The sequence below is a fragment of the Tripterygium wilfordii genome, chromosome 23 (assembly GCF_013401445.1).
Source record: "Tripterygium wilfordii isolate XIE 37 chromosome 23, ASM1340144v1, whole genome shotgun sequence".
Taxonomy (NCBI): Eukaryota; Viridiplantae; Streptophyta; class Magnoliopsida; order Celastrales; family Celastraceae; genus Tripterygium; species Tripterygium wilfordii.
In genome coordinates, this window is record NC_052254.1 from 10,986,239 (window position 1) to 10,997,821 (window position 11,583).

General features: G+C 37.1%; 1 protein-coding gene across 1 annotated transcript; it reads left to right on the plus strand.

The window, feature by feature from the left end:
- Nucleotides 1-4,738: 4,738 nt before the first annotated feature.
- Nucleotides 4,739-10,885, plus strand: LOC119993381 (3-oxoacyl-[acyl-carrier-protein] synthase II, chloroplastic-like). Its single transcript, XM_038840516.1, has 13 exons — nucleotides 4,739-5,441; nucleotides 6,225-6,430; nucleotides 6,532-6,735; nucleotides 7,144-7,254; nucleotides 7,343-7,438; nucleotides 7,599-7,644; nucleotides 7,742-7,821; nucleotides 8,547-8,615; nucleotides 8,770-8,854; nucleotides 9,504-9,658; nucleotides 9,747-9,827; nucleotides 10,119-10,178; nucleotides 10,275-10,885. The coding sequence occupies exons 1-13, from the start codon at nucleotides 5,072-5,074 to the stop codon at nucleotides 10,389-10,391; spliced, it is 1,680 nt and encodes a 559-aa protein (XP_038696444.1). The 5' UTR covers nucleotides 4,739-5,071; the 3' UTR covers nucleotides 10,392-10,885.
- The last annotated feature ends 698 nt before the right edge of the window (nucleotides 10,886-11,583 follow it).

Here is an 11,583-nt window from a genome sequence, read left to right on the forward strand (position 1 = left end):
TTAAAATATAGTATATTTTGGAAAAAAAAAATTCTAAATCCTAAACTTTAAACCTTAAATACTAAAAATTAAGCCTTAAACAATAAATCCGAAATACTAATTTCTAACTCCTAAACTCTAATATGTCATTTTTAAAAAAAAAATCATGATTTAACATGATTTTTAGAGGAAAATTGGAGTAGGAATTGGAGTCCATCCCATCCCAATTATGTTCAATTGAGGATTGTGTTTATTCATGGTCATTGGTGATAATCATAAGTGTCCACCAAAACTTTCAAAAGCATGCAAAAATGGTTCTTGTCGATGAGTTATTGAACAAAAAGGTTGATTAAGGACACATGCTCCACAAGAAATTATTGCTTATTTCTTAATCTCTCTCAAAAGCTCTCTATCAGAATTAAGCCCATTAAGTTTGAACAGAAGCATATTGGTCTGTATAGTATAGGCCCTAGGGCGCGTGGGCGATTGGACGGGCCTTATTTCAGGCCTCAGGACCACCCCCTAGAAAGCAGAAAGCCCATGGGCCTTTAAGAACCTTTCCTCGGGCCTCTAAACAGAAGATAATGGAGTGACAATTCCCCCTTCAATTGTATGTGTACGTGTATGTGTCAAATGTGATTAAATGGTATATAAGTAAAGTTCTAACATTTTTCACACATGTTATATGTTTTCTGGGCATAATATCCAATAGCGATGATCCATGAAGAATAAATTCGTGTTATCCTGTGGTTAAGAGCAGACAATATCTTTGATGTGTTTGCGCTTGAATTTCCAATGGTATGCTATGGAGACAATATCAAAAATCCACACCTCAATACATGTCAACTATATTATCCGCTTTGGTGTGTCGATTCATGTGGATACATCGGATTACCCTAATGGGTTTGCTCCTCCCAAGTTGAGCAAGTGGGTCAAGACCTAACTCACTTAAGCTTGGAAAAATATCTAATTGACATGTAAGGGCGGATTTTGTCCATATAAATCACTTGGTTGGTGTGGGAGGCGTATTTTAGCATCCAAGATATTGTCCGCTTTCGGGATACGATACGGGTTTTCTTACCCTCCTCTCACGGTTTTATCTAAAAAGTATTATTATTTTCTCGCCTCTCTCAAAACTAAAACTCATAACCTATTTAGTTATGGAAAGTCAACACACATCTTACCATCAAAATTCGCATCATACCACGGAGCGGACAATACCTTGAATGCTAAAATACGCATCCACAGTTGGCTTTGTGCCAACCCATGTGGAACAATTGACTCTTAACAGACAGAATGAGAAAATATCTTTCTCCAATAAATGATAAATCCAAGCAAATTTAAAATTAATGGACAGACAACGTGGGAGATTAGGGATGGGTTGTTGCTTGTCATTGTCCACTCCACCATCTTTTAATTTGACTGTTTGTGTCGCTAATGGGAGTGCTGTTTGTGTGAAGAGGAATTCAGGAAGTTGGTTGTGAAGATTACCAATGTCGGGTTATCACCTTGATGATGGGCCAACGCTTTCTTCATGTTTTGTTCCTTATAAACAGTTACCCAAATTATAATTAAATAATTGAACTCTTGTCCAATTCCGTTCCTCCACAATTCTCATGCGTACAGTGGAAGTCACTGCAGTTTCAATTAGGGGCGTCCATTGTGTTTACTAGTGTGGGGTTTAGGCTTTAATAGGGTCAACAGACTGAACCACGTTGATTGAAACGACAGAAAACGCATAGTAAGAGCAAATGCAATGAGTGTTTTTTGTTGGACCAACAAAAATGTATGAGATTTTATGTTTTGTTGATTTTGTTGTATTGGAAAACGTGTTTTGCTGATGTGATTGTATTGGAAGACGTGTTTTAGCGTAGTTTTGTTGTGGACAATATGGAAACATTGAATATTGTTAGCCTCTATGTTGAGTGGAAATGAATAATGTATATGAATTTGTGTTTTGATGATGTGGTTGTATTGAGAGACGTGTTTTGCTGATTTGGTTGTATTGAGAGACATATTTTGTTGATTTGGTTGTATTGAGATACATGTTTAGCTTGACTTTTTGTGTAATAGAGATGTGACACAGTATTAATTTTTGTTGGGTCATTAAAAATAACTCATTGTGATTGTTCTAATATCTACAGCAAGTACCTTGTCAGGAGAGAGGCTTCTTTTAATTCATAATAAACGCGAATGATCGCAAGTGAGTCATTGGTTGAACGGTAATCACATTGCATGTAAAAGATCACTCACTCATTAGGTCGTGGATTCTAAACCTACCCCCTCTCCAAATTCTTGTTTCAAAAAAAATGCGAATGATCGGGGAAATAATTAACAGCCAATAATATTCAAAGGTTGGTCACTCCCCAGACCCACACTATAGAGCATCCACAATGGGTGCTCTTAAGAGTGCTTGAAATCATATTTTCTTGATAAATTTAGTGTTATATGTTTACAATGGACACATTTTGACACTCCAAAACATATGAAAAATTTATAGCTACTCTATATTTGGAGTGCTTCTTGGTTCATGAAAAGTAAGAGAGATGTGATAAAAGTAAGAGAGAGATGATGGAAAAGAAGAGAGAGAAGAGGGAGAAAATAAGTATGGAGTGTTGGCTCAGGTGTGTTTATTATTGGTGTATTGGAATTGATGTGTTTGGAGTGTGGGCAAAAGTGCGCCTATGTTATGCTAACATATATGTACTTTGTACAATTCTATGACATGACATGTTTCCCACTTCCCAGAGGCAGATATATATATTGTGACATTCCAACTCCCAACTGCTACAACTCAAATCTGTTTTTAAAAGCTTCTCTCTCCCCATTCCTCTCTCTCTAGTTGGGAATATCTCAATTGTTTTTTATTTTCTTTGTGTGAATGTTTGATGGAATTAGATGTAGTAGATGGACCTACAATTAATTGTCTTGCTCAACTCCATTGAATTGAGAAAGTGGTATTAACTTAATTTGGTTTTCTTTTACGTAGTTTTTGTTTTCCCCACATTTCAAAGCAACATACACAACTCACATTAATTAAGTCAAGTGATGTAAATCCACACCCCCATACACATCAATAATATTGTCTGTTTTGGGTTATTCGATTTTCGAAGGTACATCGGGTCCGCACGACTTTGTTCCTCTTTAGCTCAACTATTACAGGCCAAAGTCCAACTCATTTGGGATAGGAAAATGCATTGTTTATGTAATGAGGGAGGGCACGTCCGTATAAACTGTAAGCAATCCAACATCGGTATTTAACAGTCAAAAGCTGCAAAATTGTTAATATGAAGAGTTGAATTCAGGTGACTCAACTAGTGAGTTAAAGAAATGGTTTGGGAGGTTCTACAATCCCTCAATAATTATGAAGTCTCCCATTTTATAATTAATCGTCAAACTAAATATCATATTACATATTCATTATTTTTATTAAAAAAAAAGGGATGACTTGATATCATAAGAGCAATGAGACGAGAATTTAACATTCTAAAATTCGAGGGAAATTGTAGAGCTCCCGAATCCAAAACGAGCTCATCACTTTTTAGCGATCAATATATTAATTTATAATTAATCAATAAAAGAAGCCCTAAACATCTTCCCAAATACGTCTCTTCCTCAGCCATTGACTTTGTGTCTGCACACACCACGCATTTGTCTAATTTTTCCTGTATCTTTTTGTTACAATTATCACAAATCACGTGTTCCTTTTTATAATAATCCAAAAACACACAGAATGAATTAAAAGCCATTTCTAAAAAATTAATTTCAAATATAAAACTAAAATTATAGAGATCCCTCTCTCATATGGAGATGTGTTTTGTTGATGTGGATGAGCCAATAAAATATATTAGTATAAAGATGTAAATTTATTGACTTGATTTTTATGTAATAGAGACAAGACCTAATATTGATTTTTGTATAAAAATATGTGTGTATATTAAATTGGGTCCATATTGCCTATCAAAACTACGTAATATTGGGAACTTCGGACGAGAATTACCAATCTACCCCCAAACTAATTATTTCCCTTCCTATTTTGCCCTTCCTAGATGTTATCGTAACAAAAGTACAAAACATGTATAGTTTTAAGGTGCATATTCGGAGATTCTATCCGGATTTCATATAAGTTTTATGTATTTTAGGGGGGGACAAATGCAAATGAAAGTGATGGCAGCCAAACAATGATATTTAATGCTTACCAACAAGATGTGTCTCGATTGATAATCGGTTAGAATTAGATTAGGCATATGCGTTTATTGTTTGATTACAATGAAAAACATATCGCAATAAATACCTTTTTTCAAGAAAAAATTGAGATAAATTGTTTTTTTTGAGAAAAATGATTCATTAATCAACAATAAGACTACATTGACCCACCTCGTTCCCTACTAACAAGAGAATCAATTTCCGTTGGACATCCATCCAACCGTATAGACCTTCCATTAAAATGCTTAACCATTCGCGCAAGAGTACGAGCTACAAAATTACCATAACAAAGTACATATTGACATTGCGTGACACCGATACGACACATTATATTTGTGGAGTCTACTTCAATCACAAATATCTCGATATCTTGATAAGTCACTTCTAGAATGATTAGAATGTAGAAATTAAATTAAATTAAATTAAGGGGAAAAAAGGCAAGGGCAAATGTGTCTTTTGGACATGATGAGAGAAGATGGTCATTTGCCACCTTTGATTTTTCACCGACACAAAACACCTCTCAAAAACTGTTGAATTTGAATAAATAATATACAAAATCCAGTTCGAGAGTCAGGACTCTGTTTGCACAAAACCTGGTTTTTTTTTCCTTGAATCGGCTCCACAAGCGCAATACGCCATAGACAGAGAGACTGAGGAGATCGAATGCGACCCACTTTTTTTCCTTTGTTTTCCGTTTCTTTCCTCTCTTCGTCTTCTTCACTCTCAATCCCTCATCATCCGCTCGGCGTCATATCTCTTTCAGACTAATCTCAGTCAATGCCTAGATTGGCTTTTCCTTGCATTGCTGTTTCGAATCGTGGTTTAAAAATCAGCGTCTTTTTCAATCTGGGTTTTTGATTTGAGTTTGTGGGTCTGTCTGTCTTCAATGGTGTTCTCTGCTTCATTCTCGTCTCCGCTGTGCACGTGGCTCGTGGCGGCTTGCATGTCCGCTTCGTGCGGCGGCAAGGACTACTCCGTCAACCCACAGGCTTTCCATTCATCGTCCAGCAGGGTCGGCCGGTGGGCTCGCAAGAGGCGTTTGCTTGCTAGATGTGGCAGTGAATTGAAATCCTGCTCTTCTTTGGGATCGAGCCTTCATGAATTGATGAGCTCTTGTTTGGCTTTTGAGCCCTGCAGCGAGTACTATAGCTCTAATGGGTTTTCCTCGCTTGGTAACGGGTTCTCCTCACTGTTTGGATCGAAAAGTGTTCCTATGAATCGCAGACAGAGAAGGTTCAGTCGGGCCTCCCATTCGGGTACTTCCCACAATTTGGTCATACCTCTTCGTTAGGTTTTCCTTTATTTATTATTTGTTTTTGGTGTTTTTGTTTTTTGGATTATGCTTTCGGAGCTTTTGATGTGTTTGAAGCTGGGCTGGTTGTGAATATGTCGTGCTCTGTTGTAACTCTGTTATTGAAATAATTAGTCTGGTTCTTGTTCATCCTCCTTTCGTTGCTTCAAGAAAGTTAATTCTGCCTATTGTTTGCCCTTCATTCTGTTGTTGAATTTTGCTTTCGTTAATTAATCAAATATTTGAATCTAAGAACTTTTGGAATCAAGCGTCCTGATTGACCAATTTGGTTGGTTAAATTGAGTTCTGTGTTTCTACACACACGTGTAGACTTTGTGGGACACTTTTTATTTCTTCAATTCCCAAGATCATGCATTCTTGATGTTATCGCCCTTTTGAGTTTTGATGGCTGCTAAAGAGTAAATTAGTAAACATTCAGCGGCAGAATCATGCAGCATGCTTGTGCATTCCAGTCTAAACAATAATGTATGTTCTTTGCTTTTTGGGCTGACTTACCGTACAAAATTGACCTAATTTATTGGTTTTCAGTGTCTACTTGGCTTCAAATGTCTTATAAATTTCAGTTTGTTCCAAGTCTTTTGATGACTCATTTCTGTGGCATTCAATGTTCATGATAGATGAATCTTGTTGGGTCATCGTTTCTAGCTTCCAAAATTATGATATGGAAGAAATTTGCCTAAATGCAACCACTTACAAGCTATATACGTACTGGCATTTTTTATATCAGGGGAAGTCTTGGCTGTAGCTGTGCAACCTGCAAAGGAAGTTGAAACAAAGAAAAAACCACTTACAAAGCAAAGAAGAGTGGTGGTGACTGGGATGGGTGTTGTAACCCCGCTTGGTCATGAACCAGAAGTATTCTACAATAATTTACTTGAAGGTGCCAGTGGCATAAGTGAGATAGAGACTTTTGACTGTGCCCAGTTCCCTACGGTAATTCTTCTGCATACCTTGCCCTTCTCCACCTTTTCTTATCTGTAGGGTTGCTCTGCATTCTGTTCTAAGTTGTCTCAATGATTTGGTTTATTTCCTAGAGAATAGCAGGAGAGATCAAGTCTTTCTCAACAGATGGATGGGTTGCTCCAAAACTCTCCAAGAGGATGGATAAATTCATGCTTTACATGCTTATTGCTGGCAAGAAAGCCTTGGCAGATGGTGGAATTACTGAAGATGTAATGAATGAACTAGATAAAGCGAAGTGCGGTGTTCTAATTGGCTCAGCAATGGGTGGAATGAAGGTAATTTTTTTATATGAAAAGGGAGAATGGTGTTGAATATGCCTTAGTCCGACTTATCAGTGGAAGGCAACATGTAATCTGTAAATAGTTTGTGACTCCTTTGGGATATCCAATCAAAGAGCACTGATTGTGCTTGCATCTGCTATGACAGGAGCGGTTCTTGCTTTTCTTATCATAAACACCTGTAAAATCGTGATAAATCATTTTCTCCTGTAAAAAAGTGGTTCGGTGCCTCTCACGCCTTAATTACACCAAGGATCATGATGGAAATTCGGGCCTAGACTGTGGTGCCTTACCTGCATGCTCTCCAAGTTCTGACTAGCAAATTAGAATAGGAAGTAGATTCATTTCGCAATGCCACTTGACATTGACAGTATTTTTGTTTTCTTGGTAATCTCTATTGAACAGGTGTTCAATGATGCAATTGAAGCTTTAAGGATCTCTTATAAGAAAATGAATCCTTTTTGTGTACCTTTTGCCACCACAAATATGGGTTCTGCAATGCTTGCAATGGATCTGGTCAGTTTCATGTTTACAAATCGTACTTAAATATTTTGAATTATACCAGACTATTTGAATAACTGCCAATTTATTCATTAAATTGCAGGGTTGGATGGGCCCCAACTACTCCATTTCTACAGCTTGTGCTACAAGCAACTTCTGTATATTGAACGCTGCAAACCATATCATTAGAGGCGAAGCTGTGGGTCTCATCCTCAATTCTTTTTGTCTTCCTCATTTGAAATGTTTTGTTTTTCTGTTAATCTATTGTGATAAAGCAAAACCTTTTTCCTTAATAAATGGTGAAATTCATGAGTGTAAAATGCATCACACTATTTTCTGAAGTTTTTAAGAACTTGCAGGATGTGATGCTTTGTGGTGGCTCAGATGCTGCAATTATACCAATTGGTATCTGATTTCTCATTTTTTGCTTCGTTACTCATCTCTAGATATTCATTGACTTTCTTTTTCAGATTTCTAATTTATTTGATGGTAATTGATACAGGCTTGGGAGGTTTTGTAGCATGCAGAGCACTTTCACAAAGGAATGGTGATCCCTCCAAAGCTTCCCGCCCTTGGGATATGGTAATCTCATTTATAATCCTTTGTATAAGTAAATAATGAATGTAAGAATCATTCGACAAACAGTCAATCCCGTGTCAGTGTACTGGCTTTTAATCAAAGGTTGTTAGTTTTGTCCCAGTAGCCAATCAACAAACAGTCCATCTTGTGTCAATGTGCTGGCTTTTAATGAAAGGTTGTTAGTTTTGTCCCTGCAGCCAATCAAACTGGTTGTTAGAATTATCTATATTTAAAATTTCGTTGTTAAGTATTGGTACAGAATAGAGGACTTCAAGTTTTTCTAATGCATACTGCTGCAGAAACAATGGAGTTCTTAAACTCAGTTTCAGAACTGAAAGAACTTAATGCAATTACAATTAAGTCACTGCATCATTTCTGGAAGTGTTAGAATTGCTAGGAGTTACTCTGATTTGGATTACCACCCTACTCGATGAATTTCTGGTCTAATTTATTGTTACTTTACTTGAATTTTTTTTCTTTTTTGCAAGTCGATGCAATGATCGCCTTGTTGAAAATCATGTTATTATATGGTGCCTGCAGAAAAAGAAGTCGTGATTATGGTCATGTAAATCTGAACTGTTAGAATTTATAAAACCTCCAACCTAGTTAGTGCATGATTTCTATAGATATGTTGTGTTGATTGTGGGCAGTTAACTGGAGCCTTAGTTCTTTACTGTCTTGGTTTACTTGTGTGTTACTTCACTTGACATGTTTTTATTGGTATGCAGAATCGTGATGGGTTTGTTATGGGTGAAGGAGCTGGTGTTCTACTTTTAGAAGAATTAGAACATGCTAAAGTATGCTCAATATGATCTTTAAAACTTTGTTATATTATTCTTTCATACAACCTGAGTTATGTAGTCAATCCTTAAATTGTATTTCTATGTGTACTCACAGGAACCTACTTGTATGTCTCATATTAATTTAATGTGTTGGTATGATTTTTTGCAGAAACGAGGTGCTAACATCTATGCAGAATTTCTTGGTGGCAGCTTCACTTGTGATGCTTATCACATGACCGAGCCTCACCCTGATGGTAATGTTCTCCATGCAGTTATTTTCAATTGTTCTCTTGATTATTTCTATTAATCTGCATTGCTTCATTGCAAATATTTGTTCCTGTTTGGCTACTTTGTAAGTTAGCTTGTTGTGTGCTAATCTTCTGCTATACTTCCTAAGGGTTCACTTCCGAATAGTACTAGTTGATGAGAGTTACTTCAGAAATTCAAAAAGTAAAGTCAAAGTAATTTGGGTTATTCTCCCAATTCCAATAAAATACAACTGTATCTAGTATGAGTTATCGGTCAGAACGTATATGGATAGAACTTATAGCAGGATCTCGAAAAACAAGTGCCTATAGATGACCTCAGTTTGGTGTATATGTGGAGTCCAAAAGGTGGTTATTATTTTGAATTCCAAACATTCAGTCCTGCTTTCAAATGTTGCATTAATATTGTGATAATTTCTTGAAATGTGTAGTTAATTATATTTGATATGAAGTCATGAATTTGATATATAATTATGTGTTCACTTTCTATCATATTTTTTAATCACCAATGATTTCTTTATCAGGTTCCTTTTCTTAGTTCTTGCTTTCCGCTGCATGTTTTTTTGACTGTCTTGTAGTGTTACAAACTATACACTCTTATGCTTTAACTGAAGCCTCTTTATCCCTATAAAAACAGGGGTTGGTGTCATACTCTGCATAGAAAAGGCCTTAGCTCAGGCTGGAATAGCTAGAGAAGATGTAAATTACATAAATGCACATGCCACTTCCACCCCGGCTGGAGACCTCAAAGAGTACCAAGCCCTACTTCATTGCTTTGGTCAGAATCCTGAGGTAAGCTAGATTCGTGTTCTTTGTAAGTACGCCACTTGTATCTTTTATACAATATTGCAGTGCTTGATGACATCTTCTATATATGCAGTTAAGAGTGAACTCCACAAAATCAATGATTGGTCATCTACTAGGAGCGGCTGGTGGTGTTGAAGCTGTTGCAGCTATACAGGTAAATAATATACTGTTCTGTCTTTGAAGGCTAAAGGAACCATAACATACTGTTGCAGTTTGAGGTGAATGCCAAACTTGTGTGCTCTGTAGAAGTCTTTATGATTACGAATATTAAGAAGGTATAGACTTAGTTGTTTTATTTTAGATACCTAGTTTTGTGTGGGCTTAGTGCATTGGTTTCTGTCAACTTCAGAAAAGATGCAAAACATTGCAGCTCGGTTTTGCGCTCTCTCATTTGTTTCGTCCCTGTTTTCTAAGTTGTTGACTTCATATTATGGTTATCTTTTAGGCAATAAGAACAGGATGGATCCATCCAAATATCAACCTGGAAAATCCAGATGACGGCGTGGTATGCCCTTATATTATAACCCTTCTAAATTTTTTTTACATGTAATGCTTTATGCTTTGTTAATGTCTTCATCATATTCATGGATAATTATTTCAGGATACACGTTTTCTGGTGGGGCCAAAGAAAGAGAAATTGGAGATCAAGGCTGCATTGTCTAATTCCTTTGGTTTTGGCGGCCATAATTCATCAATCATTCTTGCTCCATACAAGTAGAATTGATATGGTGGGCTATTCCGACCTTCCCGTCTGTATTGCAGAGTTATTTGCAAAATTCTGTTGTACCTTGTGCCGGTAAGGGCATGTAAGCAATCGAGTTGGACTGCTAATCCAATGGGAGGATTACTGAAGAATCCCTTGCTGGGAATGGAGAATGTCGAGAGTTCGCCTCACGGTTGTATGAATTACTCTTCTATGTTTCCTTTTTTTTCCTGTTTTCTTAGGTTGCTAGGTGGGGCTTCATCTACTTTAGTTGGGAAATTGAAGTTGAATTGCCTCCTACAAGCAATTTGCGTAATTAAATTTTCCTTGTAGAATTTGATAGCCGAGTAGCGATAACTGTTCTTAAAGAATTGTAAGGAATTATCATCCAACAATCTTGTAGGCTACAAGTTATGGATGCTTTAATGGACAATGTCCTTTGTAAGCAAAATGGAGATCATTTGAGTTTCTCATAAATACATTATATAGTTTTAGCTTGGTGATGAAAAGCAAGAGCTTGCAAATTTTACTGAGCAATATCTTTAGGCTTACTTAACAACAGCAACCAGGGGGGCTTGGCATGCAAGATACTCAACGCCTACACTAAACTTGGCCACTTTCGAGATGACCACCACCTCTTTTATCATCACATTCATGGCCAGAATCCAGATATTGTCTCCTTCCCTTGCCTCATTAATCTCTGCCTCGAGGCTAAGATTCCTGGCAAGGCTTTGTTGGTGTTCTCACAGTTGGGTCGTTGTGGGCCGAGTCCTGATGGCCATTCTGCAGTTGGTGCTTTGTTAGCTTGGAGTTGAGTGTGAACACGTTTGTGGGTAATGCGTTGATTGATATGTATAGCTGGAATGTTGATGTGGGAATGGCTGAGAGGGTGTTTAAGGAAATGGGGGAGCAAGGATATTGCTTCATGGACGAGTTTAGTTAATGGGTTTGTGTTTGTGCAATGATTTGTATTAGGCTCGTCATATGTTTGATGAAATGCCAAAGAGGGACTTGATTGCTTGGAATGCAATGATAAGTGGCTGTGTCCATGGCAAGAATCCGATTCAGGAACTTAAAAGCTTTTTAAGAAAATGAAAGCTGAAGGTATAGTAGAGTCATCAGCAATCACAGTAGTTTCCGTCCTCTCGGCTTGTGCTGATATTGGGGCCATTGATCATGGTGAAGTTATTCATATGAAGTGACGTTT

What these genes read in the sequence shown, in the direction of transcription:
- LOC119993381 (XM_038840516.1), top strand. Translation starts at nt 5,072, where the DNA reads ATGGTGTTCTCTGCTTCATTCTCGTCTCCGCTGTGCACGTGGCTCGTG. An exon ending in CAGCAATGGGTGGAATGAAG is followed by an intron (nt 6,736 to 7,143) that starts GTAATTTTTTTA and finishes TCTATTGAACAG; the next exon opens with GTGTTCAATGATGCAATTGA. An exon ending in AAAATCCAGATGACGGCGTG is followed by an intron (nt 10,179 to 10,274) that starts GTATGCCCTTAT and finishes TAATTATTTCAG; the next exon opens with GATACACGTTTTCTGGTGGG.